This window comes from Amblyomma americanum, chromosome 5 (genome assembly GCF_052857255.1).
Source record: "Amblyomma americanum isolate KBUSLIRL-KWMA chromosome 5, ASM5285725v1, whole genome shotgun sequence".
Taxonomy (NCBI): Eukaryota; Metazoa; Arthropoda; class Arachnida; order Ixodida; family Ixodidae; genus Amblyomma; species Amblyomma americanum.
The window spans coordinates 188,541,200-188,554,992 of record NC_135501.1 but is presented as its reverse complement, the minus strand read 5'-3'; the positions used below and the strand labels follow the sequence as shown (position 1 = coordinate 188,554,992).

The following is a 13,793-nucleotide window of genomic DNA, read 5'->3' as shown; positions in this document are numbered from 1 at the left end:
TTTTTCTCCTTAAGTCTACCCTCGCGTTATAATCGAATACCGCACTTCGATTGGCCTAAAGCAGTGCCGTGGTGCAGCCATTTCAAGCAATCAGCTTGGTTTCGGTTTCCGCAGTTTTGCTATCTTATGCTGGCAACATGGGTACCACGGGAGCCAAATCCTCATCCATCCAAAGTCAAAGTGTTGTTCTTTGTCATTTTTTGTTTGTTGTGACCTCGCGCTCAGTTCGTCATTGCATCGTGTTCATGTGGCGTCGCTCGCAGTGTATTATTGATTCAGTGTGCACGATGGCAATGCGTTGTGCTCAGTACGGCGGTCGTTTTAAGAGAAAAGTGATCCTGTTAGCTGAAAAGGTAGGGAATTCTGCGGCAGCTCGAAGACTTGACCTCAACAAGGCAACCATCCGCGGATGGCGGCTGCAGCAGGAGGGGCTTTTTAATTGTGCGCCTGATCACAAAGGATTTTGAGGGCTTCGCTACGGCCATCACGTCGAGCTGCAGAAAGAAGTGGCGGACTTAATTATCGAGCAGCACAACCGTCTCATGTGGGTCAGTGTCGAGCTGATCCGTTGGAAAGTTAGACATTGCTTGGGAGATAGGAAGTTCAGAGCATTTCGTGGGTGGGCCTAAACTTTCATGAAGAGAAATGGATTCTCTCTGCGGCGGACAACATCAATGCGCAGCATGTTACAGGGAGACTTCGATAGCTAAAAGGACTCCGTTTCCAAGAACTTGGCCTCCTAACGCGAGGAAGATGAATAAACATGTTGGCCACAATGTCTATTAAAGGTACTTTGTTTTGCGTCCTTAAGCCTCGCGTTACATTCATGGTGTTATTTTTTCCCGCTGGGCAGCATGTAAAGTCATCCCTCGCATTACATTTGTGGTCGCGTTACATTTGAGTAAATGCGGTAGTTAGAACAAAATGTTTGGAATGGTTTTTCGATTACATTGGTATCAAAGATGAAAGCTAAACTAGCCATGTATGATGCGTGTGAAAGTCCAGCAAATAACTGACCTTGTCGCTGTGCTCGCAGGTCTTGGTGCACCAGGTGAACCGGACCAAGAGCCGCCATGGTGGCCGGCAGGTTATTAGCGTCCCTGGTGTGGCCCAGTGCCTGGACGTGTGGCAGGATCGGCTCTGTGTGGGCTTGCCTTCCCTGTTCTACCTGTACAGTCTGCAGGGCACTGCGGAGCCAGTCTGTGAGTGACTGCTGGGTGTCTATCCGTGGACCACCGTTTATTTTTTGTGTCAGAGTGTAAAAATGTTCATCAAGCAAAGAACGGGCACAGAGTATTGCGGTCATTTAGCTGCGCAAGCAATTCTTGTAGATTGATAAGAGGGGATGGGTGTCATGAGCAGATGCGCTACTAGACTGAGAAGATTCATCCATTAACTACTAGTTTTTATTTACATTTCTTATTTATTTGAATGTAAGTTCACATCCTGCGAGCTGCACTTATGTGTAAGATGCGTTTTTATGGCTGATGACCTCAGATTAGCAGAGTAAGTTACAGTCACTTCATCTCTCTGGTGGGAAAATGAGATGAGGAGTAGAATAACAGTCCTTTCAGACAAAGCACAAAACATCGAAATGTAGTGTACAAACATCAGACATAGGCCATATAAACAGGAACATTAACATGCAACCAATGACTTCGATCGCAGTGCGAGTGAGAAGCCCTGTTTTTTTTTTCAAGCAATTTTTTTTTTGTGTGGATTGAATACTTATTCAGGTCTGGTGCAGAACTAAGTGTAAATTTGGTTCCTGAATGCAAACTAAATTTTCCTTATCATACTACCAATGCCTGTACATCTGTGCCTTTGGAATGGTAATACTAATAATAATAAGCCAGTGATGATGAACAAAAAAAAAAATGCTCTGGACAGGGTGAGGGTCTCATGCTTGTACCCTGGACTACAACAAGTTCCTGCTCAACCTCAGAAGTTTGTGCAAATAATGTTTAGCTTTCATTTTTGGCTGTGCAGCTGTGCTGAGGTGGATGCTAATGAGTAATTACTTCTTTCATTGAAGAAAAAGGGTGTTCCATCTCCTCATCCTCACGAACTCGTCTTCACTTGTGCATTGTTGTGCTGGAATTTTAGAGCGTCTGAGCTCAGTCAGCTGTGCACAGTGGGAGGGAGGGAAGAAATTGTCAGTTATTTAAAACGTGCTTGCTCCCCCCCTTTTCTTTCCTTTCCCTGTGGAATCAAGGAGTGCTGAAATAGGCAGCTTTATTCTGAGCATATGTTCTCTCAGTGAAAATACTGATATGATGATTTTCTGTCTTAGAAAGCCATGCTTCAGTCGGTGAACACCTATCTTGGATCTTGGCTAAATGATACAAACAGTGAATTCTTTTGCAGTGCCTGGTTAAAATAGGCCAAGCAGCCATTTTCTCATTTTTTTTTAAAAATCAGCTAGAAATCTTGAGAGCCTTAAAGCTTTGGAAATGAAGACCGTTACGGTGCATGTAATGTATAGTCTTCTATAAAGGTGTCTTTTCTTTCTTTCACTCCTGTGCCACACCACTTGCAGGTTTGGTCCAACCAGACAACAACCTGTCTTTTCTCCATCACAATCCCATGGATGCCTTTATGGCCGTGGAGCTTCCGAACAACGAGTACCTGCTGGTGTTCAGTCGTAAGTGCGGAGGGGGAGGTGCCCGCGTTCATTTCAGGGCGTTAAAGTCGCGCAGTGCTTAATTACCCTTGTTTTCATCCCACCAGAGTTGGGTGTGTTTGTCAACGGCCAGGGAAAGAAGACCCGTGAAAAGGAGGTCATGTTTTCCGCTGTGCCTCTGTCAGTCAGTGAGTTGTTGTTACTGTTTCTCTCTATTTTTAAAATATTTCACTTACCTCAGGGTTTAAAAGGTCTTGACTGAATTTTGATTGTGCATGTATACCGCAGAATGTAAGGACGCTATTAGTTGTCTTGGCTGTTCTTTTTTTTAGAGCGTTAGTTTGCTTATATGATGCAGGAATAGGAAAAACCCTTGGGATTCCATTGTAATTTGCATGAGCCACTCTACATTTCTTGAAGTCAGCAGCCTTTGGCACTGGCTAAGCTAATATACAACCAAGCCAAGCCAAGCGTGCAGCTTCTACTGCAAAAAGTGCCATTTGGAATTAGCCTGTCAGGGTTCCTGTCATAGTGTAATGGATAATGTTGCTAATGGCATTGGGACTGCGGGAAAAACAAATGATTTTATTGAAGATGCCGCATGATGTTATTTTTTTCTTTGCAAATATGCATCTAAATTTACGTCGAATAATGCTGAGATCAACTTCACGACAGCAAATGGGAGCAAATGGACGATGTATGTATTTGCCTTTCGTGTCCTCTTATGGCTGAAATGAGCCACGAGATGCTGTTTTACAGGTGTTGTTGAGCGAATTCAGTACTACATAGCACATGGCAACTCTACGGTTTGCGTCTCATGTTCATAGAATCACTGTTTCTTGAGGAATTTTCATTTGTATTAGCCTTACTGCAATACTGTGTGTGCTGTGTACTAAATCAGTCAGTTTTCGTTTCTCTGTGGTGAGGCCTTGGTGTTGCCTGTGCTGATGCAACAACGTGATGCGCAGGTTATTTTGACTCGTACCTCTGTGTGTACATGGAGTCCCACGTAGACGTGTTTGAGGTGACGTCTGGAGACTGGGTGCAGACGATGAACCTGAAAAAGGCAAGCCATGCGTGGTGTATTCTCATGCTGTACTTTTTTTTCTTTTTTTTCTTCAATAATTACTTTGCTACTGCATAACCCCAATCACTGCTGGTCCCTGTTTGTTTTAGATATTTGAATAGTGAACAACTTGCAGGCAATTTCCTAGCTGCAGTGCGGCTGTCTACAATGGTAGTAACAAAATTATGCTGGAATGTTTTTGCCTTTGCACTGGGAATTGGCAAGTCATTTTGCAAATAATGATGGCAGCTCGGCATTCAAAAGATAGTGAGGACCAGGGTTGTTGCATAGAAATATCCAAATCAAGTGGTGAAGCGGTTGGCTTAGGTGCTTGCTGCCAAGAATGAGGATACATTTCTGACTTGGGGCTGCCAGAGCTGCATTCGAATTGACCTGGAAAACAAAAGATGCACGCCGCATATTCAGATTATAATGGGTGACAAAAGCAGATGCTCCATTTTGTTACCTTTGTTTGCTTGTGCTAATGTTTGACGTGGCGAGACCTGTGGCTGCAGTGAGTCTTTCAGTATTTACCGTGTAATAAAATGGTCAAGTTACATTGGATGCATTCAGGTATATTGAAAACATGAATAAAGTTCTTTCTTTACTACTCTTGCATATCTCACATGTAATCAAGTGTCCATCGTCACTTGGACTAATGAACAATGAATCTGGACTTCAGCTGATGGATTTGTGTTTGGGAGGACTGCTGGTTTAACTCAGACAATTCTCTACTGCTCTGGTGTACTTGATATTAGCCTGAAAACTAAACATTTCGACAGATTTGCCTGTCTGGTTGGGTTTGAAGACTTATAATGAACTGCAGATCTCCAACCAAAAAACTTTAATTTCAAACCCAACGTATCGAAGCCGACTCGACTCTGAGCTACTTAGGGGTGTGGCACCTCATGTGTCTTGTTTTTGTCACTTTTTCAGACAAAGCCCCTGTGCCGTGACGGACAGGTGTGCTTCACGCTTGCCACGGAGGCGCCACATGTGATATACATGCACCCGATACACCGGAGAGAGCAGGCAGTTCGCATATGCGGCCCAGCAGAGCCCGGCTCCCACCGAACCGGCATGGGCGGAGGCATGACCCACGTGGCTCCTTCCCTCAGGGGGTCCACATCCTCCATGGCAGCTGCACTGGTGACACGGGCCAGGCGGAGGTTCTCGGTGCGGGAAGCCGAGAAGCAGAAGGGGTGAGTGCAGGTTCACTGCGAGCCAGCTCCGTGATGTGTGTGTTGAAGCTTCCGTTTTCGCCAAGACATTCGATCCCCTTTTACTTGCTTCGCCGGCTAGAATTGAAAGTTGCTGAAACACACTTGGAACCATTGGAAAGCATTTTGAAGGTACCACTTGGCTCGAGTTATGCTTTGGCCACTTCCAATTGAACTTTTTAAACTGGGTGTGCAGGGAACAAGCCCCGCTCAACAGGGCATATGCGGTGCCAGTGATGCCCGGTTAGTCTTGTGTAAATTTCGTTGTTTTCATTTGCACCGTTTTCATATTTATTTTTGTTTTTTCCACACACAAAAAGGAAAAAGAAAAACTGGAGGTAGCAGTGTTCTATTTTTCACTGACACCAGCGGCAGTTGTTCTGATGCAGTAGAAACCACCCATGATGTCAAGAACTTGAAAGGAGCAAAGGAGATCGCTGATAACAGTATTTCAAAGCATTTTAACGCTTGCTTGCCTCCCAGGCTTTTTGGTGACATTTCTTTTTAACAATCTGTCACACTTAGTTTTGTTTTGCATGCAATGAATCACATTGCAAAGGGTATTGGCACTTTATTGTGCTTTTTGTGCTGTTCAATGCGTGAATTTATGACAGTCAGTGGGGGTTCGCGTGCCTGGACAAGCCCAGGTCTCTACAGAGGGCCGGCAGTCAGGCACTTACATTTCAGCCATACAGAATGTGACATGCTGAGCAATCTCCAATCCTTGCTTGTCTCTTTCCCAGTGGCGACCGGCGATCGAGGATGATCTCTGCACCATCTAATTTCAACCACATCCAGCACATGGGTCCTAGTGAGCTGCAGAAGCTCATTGATCTCCCTACGGTGAGAAATTCCTGCACTCATTATATAAAGTGCTTAGCGTGCCAGTATGCACTGAGAAGAAATTAAAAAAGAAAACTAATATTTTGGGGGGAAGGGGGGGGGGGGGGGGGCGGGGTTGAACTTGCTAAGGATGGGAGGCTTAGCTCCATCATATCTGTATTTTTAATTAACCATTCTCATCCTTCGTCTCTGGGGGAAAGCAGAATCCGACTGCAAATGCGCAGTTTAACTTCTTGCAGATTTTAAAATACGATAGCGTGGCATATTAGCAAACTGGTATGCATTATCGCTCGCTGTTTTCCGCGCAGACGGTGCAAGGAGTCGCTGCCATGGAAGAGAAACGGGCGTGGGTCAAGTCTGTGAAGCCGCCAGGTTGTCACATCAGTTTTTATCTGTTTACTTTTTTTTTTCATTTACCCCATTGGCTTTTTTATTTGTGCTTAATTTTTTATTTTAGAACAGGGTGTGAAACACAAATAAAACAACTTATTGTGCACAAACAAGACGCAAATAGTTGACTTGAAACTAGACACAATAAGAGTGCATCACTTGTTACAGACAGAAATGTAATCGCAATCTTTGATTGCCGTAATGTAAAAGTTAGCCAGCAGAGCTCAGCAAAAATAATGTAAATGTTATCGAAACTCCCGGTATTTGTGGACTAAAAAAATGCACAATGTCAGAAAATAACAACTATGCATCTCTTTCAACTAGTGTGTCAGAACCTGTACTCTTTATTGCTGTTTCATATTTGTGCATGCTGATTTGGGGTCTTCCACCCACCACATGGTTGTACTCCAGGTGTCCCACTGCAGCCCAAGCGGCCAGCACCTCTGGCTCCTGGCACCGTACCCAGGACAGCAAAATCCTCTCTGACTGCATCACCCGATGGATCACTGTCTTCGCAGGAACATGGATCGATGCTACAAGGCTCCACACATGATGTGAGTTGCGTGGCACGAGGCAGAAGTTGTGCGATATCTAGCTTTCTTTTCTTTGCTGAAAGAATAAGGCACACGTTAAAATCTCACAAAAATGAGGCCAGTAGCCTTTCAATGAAGGGCCATTACAAGCAATGAGAGGATGTTTATACTGTATTTGAAGTTGAAAGTTTATTTGTGATTCTAAAAGAAATTGCTAGAAGATACAGTGATAGGTCCCAAGGTACAAGACCGCATGTGTATCCTCCGATGGACACATTTTCTTTCCCCAAAAATCTCTGAAGATTTGGAGGTGGTGTTTTCATTACAGGGCGGTAAACTATCCAGCAAAAATTTGAAGCAGTAAAAGATGGAGAGATGGGAGGCTTGTGGAATAAAGTACTTCATTCATACAACACACCTTCGAAAAAAAAAAAAAACACACTCTTCTGCATGGTTTCCATGCTCCATAGTATGGTCAAAAAATTTTGTCTTAAACCTGCACGCATAACTCACTTTGTGGCCCATAATTTTGTCCAAAGAAAGCACATCTAAAGTTCACTCTAGTACAACTCGCAGCATTGAATGCCAAGCCGAACCATAGCAAGCTACTATAGTATTTAACATGGCAGTGGTTTCTCTTCTTGTATTCCTCGCGGAGCATTTTTGTTGGCTGTTCATCTCATTGGGTGAGGAGGTATAGCAACGCTGACATTCGACAGATGACTCTTTATGTATTGCATAGTTATGCATTGCATATTGGCTAGTGGCTTGAAAGCGATGAAGATGCATGCGTATGGCATTGGAGTTATGCCAAAACTTTTTGCAGCTTTCATTGAAATGGTAAACATTTGCTGAGGCTCTTACAGCGTTAGCATTGTAGGTGTTGGGGCTTTGCAAGTTTAGAGAGTTGGTGAGGATGGTTCTGATTTTCACTTGTTACATTCTTCTTTAACTGCATTTTTTAAATCGAATTGGTTTATTGAACATATAATAAATTGAGCTAGGGTATAATCTTTACTTGAATATTGGGCCAGCTGGTCTTAGCTACGTGGCATGAAAAGGAAATATAAACTTTTTGTTTTTATCCATGTGAAATTTCATAGCCAGCTTGTACCATTTCTGCTTTTGTAATCAGCACTGCTGCACTTACAACTTTTGTTTTCTTCTTTAATTTAAGGGTTGGTATGTATGAAAGATCTTTTTTTTTTCCCATGCAGTATTGTTCTTCCGCAACGTCTGCTCTTGCTTTCAATGGAGATTGCACTGGGGTTGCTGTGGGTGCGCTTTGCAACAGTTGCATGACGTGGTTGCACCTTAATGAATGCTAAATGTTTGCTGCGTGAAAAGCACATGAAAACCGAGTGAGTTTGTTCTTTTTCCTGACATAACTGATGCACTCCGGAACTGAGTAGCAACTGTGGAATGGCTGAAAAAACCTGACATCTTGTTTGTATAGTTAATTTTTGATACAGTAGTGCTGCTTCACTGATTTTTGGCTGTGATTTTACCTTGCATTAATTATATTTATTGCATACCCCATCCCTTGTCTTCCTTTGTGGAAGATGTTTGCTTCATTACGCATCACCATTTCTCAGTGCCTGTGCAGACATGCTCAGAGCTTACTGGTTTACAGTATCAGTGCTAACATATTTCTGCTTTTTTTTTTTTGAAACATACATCACAGTGTAAATAGCACTGCATTAAGTTGCTCTGCAGACAAGTCAGTCAACAAGCACCAGTTTGTGAAAGGCTATTCTGGCTGTGTTTTGCCTGCAGCTACAATAAAATCTCATTCTTTCAACCCCAGTTAATTCGCAGATTCGGGTAATTCGAACTGCTGGCACGAATTGCTGGCCCGTGTAAGGCTATGGTGTCGGACGCTCGCTAATTCGGATGTTACATGTCGTGCTCCGGTTAATTCGAACGGGCTGCCAAAGGGAGGCGCTGCCCAGGCATGGCCAGCATGGCAAGCCGTTGTAAAAATAGCCCCACTCAAAACCCAAATTCCATGCCGCAGAGTCGCCCCTGCACATCTGACGTGCGCGCAATGATAAGCATGACGAAAAATGGGCGGTCTCGTCTCCGAGAAGGGGATGACCACTCACTTTCGGCTTTGCTTTTGTGAGCTACTCACTAGCCCTCAGCAAGAGGGGCTATCGGCTGTGCATCAGCCAGCCAACCTAGCTCAGCTGCACGCTGTTTCAGGTGATGATTGGCTGCACTGTGCGTTTCCCTCGCTTCCACACATGTGGTTCTTACATTGCGCCGAAACTGTGTGCAAGTCGAGTGTTGTTCACACTTTGTGCGGTGAGGCCTCCTCACACTCGGGGCAGCCGCTTGTAGGAGGCACCGCTCCTCACCATTTATTAGCAGCCGTGCTTCGATGTTCACGAAAGTGTGCATGCAATAAAAGCACATTGATGCAAATATGAAATATAGTTGTCGTTGCTCCGCTCTCATCCGAAAAGCAGGTGACCATTCTCCAGTCTTTCACCAAATAAATTTATCGTGGTGCAAGCGGTTCTTGCGAGTTATTTCGGTGTCGTTTGGTAATTCGAGCATTTTTATCAGTAACTTGATGGTCAATTTAACAAGCTTTTACTGTATACATCAGTTACTTAGACAGCTCACATAAGCTTCACAAAAGAGTGGCATATCGAAGCATCTATCACTAATTGTCATGCTGTGTTCCTGTGATGTGTGCAGCTATATGGAGCATATATTCAGCAGTTCTGTTCATTTCATTGTATTTATTGTCAGTGCCCGGACAATATGCACAGCTGCTGAGGCAAAGTTTTCATATGTTGCGCTGATGTGCAGTAGATTTCCTTTGTTTGTTTTAATGATGTAGACAAAAAAGCGGTACAATGCTAGTATCAGTCACAGTGATGATAATGCATGGTTTCATCACGAAAGTAGTACTGAGAAATCGATGCAAAAGTTAAATGGACTCATGAGCATGCAGTTGTGGATGAGCGGGTCACGATCATGGCGTTGCTGCAGGTTCCTCAGCGACAGCTGTCAAATGCACATATTCCAGTTCTGCAGCATCGCCCATGTAACACGGAGCAAAAACAAGGAGGAACGGGAAATGGTGCCGTTCCTCACACTAAGGATTTGTGGCATCCTCTGTGCACAGTGGTGCAAACTAATGCTTGCGCCTTTCGCACCTCTGAGCAGTTGCTGAATGTCGTTTACACGAGTGTGGTAACTGTTGGAGAGTTTTTTTTTTTTTTTTTAAGCATGGGAGCACTTTTGTTGGCTGTGATGCAAGCCAGCATTCTTTATCATCTCACTGTATGTGTTATTTATTTCTCTCTTTGCAAATGTCCGATTACGACAGGACTCAAGGGGACAGCAGGCAAGCCCACGCCACTCGATCGCGTCCAACAACAGCTCCAACCTGAGTAGCCCTCCCAGCCCTGTCGACCTGGGCCTGGGACTGGAAGATACGCGTGAGCAGTTCTCTTCAAGCTACGAGTCCCAGAGCTAAGGTTCCTGCTGTGGTCATCATTGTTCAGCCAATTATGTTGCTGTCAGCGTCTTTTGTTGGTTCTGTTTCCACTGTAATATGGGTGCCTATGAGCCAGTTGATGGCGAGGAAAAACGAAAAATTAGCTGGCACTGCTGGAGATTTTCAATTTTTTTTTGTTTTTGCTCAGGTGACAAAACTCAGCAGGTAACGGTCACTGAGGTCTGTCGTTGGTCAGCAACTGTGCGCACCAAGATGCAGGTCCCCATGTATGTCGCAAGTGGACCTGCTGTGTGTAAAAAGTGTTGGCCGTATTCGGCATACAGTTGCTGGCAGGACTGAACATTCACTCTACCTAGTGGTGCTCATAGCAACTACCAAACTGTACTTGGTGTGGCTGGCAAACAATTTTGCATTGTCCGTGGACAGGCCCACTAGGAGATGAAGAGCTGACATGCGTCACAGACGCACAAGTGTGTGATTGAAGCTCAGCATTGTTTCACAGTGCTGAGTGCCTTGTGTCACAAGTAGTATTCACATTCAGGAAAGACCGTCGCACTGCCTGAGACAAGGCTGGAGTGTGACGTGGGCGTGGAAGTTCGTGTGGCTAAGAGATGAGACGCGCTTTCTTCAGTGGCTCAACGCGAGCATCTTGCCTGTTTTAAGTATGTGATCGTTACTGGAAGATTCGGTTCTTTCAGGATTTGAAATGTTGCTAGCACTGACAGTGTTGTGCTCAGGCTACAGGGAAACCCTACTAAGTCTTTCAGGATTGCGTTTGCACTGCTGTGTAAGCAGAGGTTTCTCATCTGATTCAGAGTTGAATGTATTACCATGCACCTTGCCTGGGGCGCTGGGCAACATTTTTCTGTATAAATGAACTTGGCACCCACAGTGCGTGCAGTGCGCACTCAAAGTGCAGCATGTCTTTATTAAGTTCCTCTGTTGGTGGCATCAGTGTATAGAGCCTTTATTAGCGTATTCTGCTCTAAAAATATACGATGGCATTTCTCTTCTGCTTCGATCTATTTGCAGAGTTTATGTGAAAAAGCAGAAATTATTATTATTATTATTATTTTTGTTTGACGACATCAGTAAAAGGTGAATCAGTTCTGAACCGGGGTTCACTTGCTCTCCTAGTCATTCGTGCCGACCTCGGATGACTTGAGCATTGCTGGCTGCCTGTAAGGGGGCGTATAGAAAATATCTTGGCCATGTAATGTTCAAGCCACATTTATAGGCTGCCCCATGGCATGTGCAATACATCTGGCCATGCTGTGGAAAGCAAAGAGCTCGGTAGCGTGTGGCATACCAATGGCTGGGAATGCAAAGAGAACGGTTTCATGCCCGTTGAATTGCACCTCGTGGCACGCCTTCGTGTTCCATGTGCAACTGCTTATGCGTACTTGAGACGGGTATTTAGTTGCTCCATTGGCAACATATCTTTTGTGATTCTTTTTTTTAACTTGTTATAGAGATGTTTTGCTGAAGCTGTCACTGTGAAAAAAAAAAAAAAAGACTTCTAGCTTGACGTGTTGCCATGCACTGATCAAAAAGCAGCACAAGAAGCAATGAGTGTGCTCTTTATGAAGTGTAAACACTTTTACCAGAGTTTGAAAATAGAAGCTGCAGGCTTATAATGTGGAATTGTTTGTTCTATTCTATTATAGGCTTTACTTGTGGAAGCAGTGAATTTGTAAATGGAACGACACAACAGAAATGGTTTGACCGATGTGTGTGGCACGAACGTCTACTGAAAGCTTGCGCACGGCATTTGCTGTGCTTTGCATTTTTGTTTGGGTGACAGCTACTGGCAACAGAAACCGGCATTGTTCCCAGGGTGACAGGATTATCGTGGTTCGGCTTTGTTCTGTGCTATGGTTCGTGCACAGGGCACTTTACTGCTATTCACAGATTTTTTTTTTTTCAACAGAAAAGAGTAACATTGAAGTGGAGCAGACATGGGACTTGCAGGAGTCATGTGAATCCTTTGATTTTAAAAATGAGAAAGAGACTCCCAATCTTTGACTGCTTTTGTCAAAGCTAAAATATTTCATTGCATAACTAGCATTGTTAAAACGAATGCTCTCCCTTCGAACTCTGTACATCGTGGTGCAACGATGTGGCACTGGAGTTGTTTTGTTAACAGCACCGGAATGCAGTCTTCTTGTGTAATCTGTCAGGGACAAGGGCATGTTTTGATTTCCTCTGACTGTCTACTGCGCTCCGTCTATCGAGTACAATCATTTGCTGCCACAGATGCTTGTTGCCAAAACGGGAAAGGTATCCAAGTGTTTTTCATGCTTGTAGTTTTTTTTAACATTATCCTAACCCCGCAACGTTTGCTCTTTCTTGAAGTACTGCCAATGTAGAGCATGCAACTGCTGAATATTTGCTTTTGCGGTTGTCGCTAGTTGCACTCATAGCATAGCTTCGGACAAAAGAAAAAAAATGTATACTGCATTGAGAGCAGACGATTCCAGTTTTCAGGGATATGCGCATTCTTCAATTTGCAATTTGTACTCTAACATGAAACTCCAAGAAAATTTGCAAAAAAGACCACAGTTTTATAGGCTAATAGTTGGCAGATCAATCCACTGCTTTAAGTAGGTATGCTTGAGTGGCCATGGACCATGTCAGCGTTGGTTACTCACCACGACTGCTCTTACTTGCCGTGACTGCTGCTTTGAGCTGCATTTGCTGTCAAGAGCACATTTCCCTTTGTTTGCCAGTGTGCTTAGCTAATGTAATATCTTTGCACTTTTTCTCTTACGAACCTTGCTGTCATATTTAAGATCCCGTTGCTCACACACGATGTTCTGTACTGGGACAATCGACGTAATCTCAGCAACGGTTCATGCCTGATGACAACAGGAATGACAAGCACGGGCGCCGGTGAACGGCAATAAGTGCATGTTGTATAGCTTCAGAAAAGAGTTGTTTAATTTATTTCATGACCGCAGCCTCAGAGGAGCCTGAAGAGTGAGCTGTACAATGCCGCATGCCTGCCCCCTCATAATAATACGGGAGCAGAGTTGTTTATTGAGTACTCGTATATAAACTTAGGCCTGCTTTAAAGAAAAAAAGAATGACATGTACATTTGGGAGGCCCTCCTCCGCTTTGTTGGAGAACTTGTGTTTGTATTTTGGTTTTTACAGAGTACAAAATATGCTAGCACTGTTGGTGCAGTGGGTGCTATGTGACACAGGAGGGGTTGCTGCGATTCATGTAGGACGACGCAAAAGGGTCATTCAATCATGAGACTCGATGATCTTGGCCAGGGTGTCTAATTATGCGTGTTTGTGTACTCGTGCGCCATGCAGCCTCTGGCTTTGAACGACCAAAGCCGCGAGGATGTGAGCAACTGCAGCCAACTCACAGGATGGAAAAATCTTCTCTCTGCTTGCCTTTTATCCCTCTCTGCGTGCATTTCCATATTCCTCTGCTGCTGGTTGTATAAGGAACGCATTGCTGCCTGCTCTGTTGGTAGAAATTGCCAATTCACAAACATGAGTGTACATAAGTGTAAAACATACGATGAGAGTAGTAAAACCAAGTATGGTTCTCTTTTTACTTGTGTCGTTGCGTGCTTTTTTTTCCAAATGTTTAAGCAACGCGTACAGCAGACGGGAGTGCAACGTCCAA

General features: G+C 44.1%; 1 protein-coding gene across 7 annotated transcripts in view; it reads left to right on the top strand.

The window, feature by feature from the left end:
- The window catches only part of gek (serine/threonine-protein kinase gek), a 127,516-nt gene extending 113,795 nt beyond the window's left edge, over window positions 1-13,721 (top strand). For all 7 annotated transcript variants that reach the window (XM_077666170.1, XM_077666169.1, XM_077666168.1 and 4 more), the window contains 9 exons: window positions 1,037-1,202; window positions 2,540-2,644; window positions 2,731-2,811; window positions 3,592-3,689; window positions 4,626-4,891; window positions 5,653-5,752; window positions 6,061-6,124; window positions 6,554-6,696; window positions 10,019-13,721. In XM_077666170.1, the coding sequence (XP_077522296.1) occupies window positions 1,037-1,202; window positions 2,540-2,644; window positions 2,731-2,811; window positions 3,592-3,689; window positions 4,626-4,891; window positions 5,653-5,752; window positions 6,061-6,124; window positions 6,554-6,696; window positions 10,019-10,168 (1,173 nt within the window). In that variant the 3' untranslated portion in view covers window positions 10,169-13,721. The remainder of the gene's footprint in view (window positions 1-1,036; window positions 1,203-2,539; window positions 2,645-2,730; window positions 2,812-3,591; window positions 3,690-4,625; window positions 4,892-5,652; window positions 5,753-6,060; window positions 6,125-6,553; window positions 6,697-10,018) is intronic.
- Window positions 13,722-13,793: the final 72 nt, after the last annotated feature.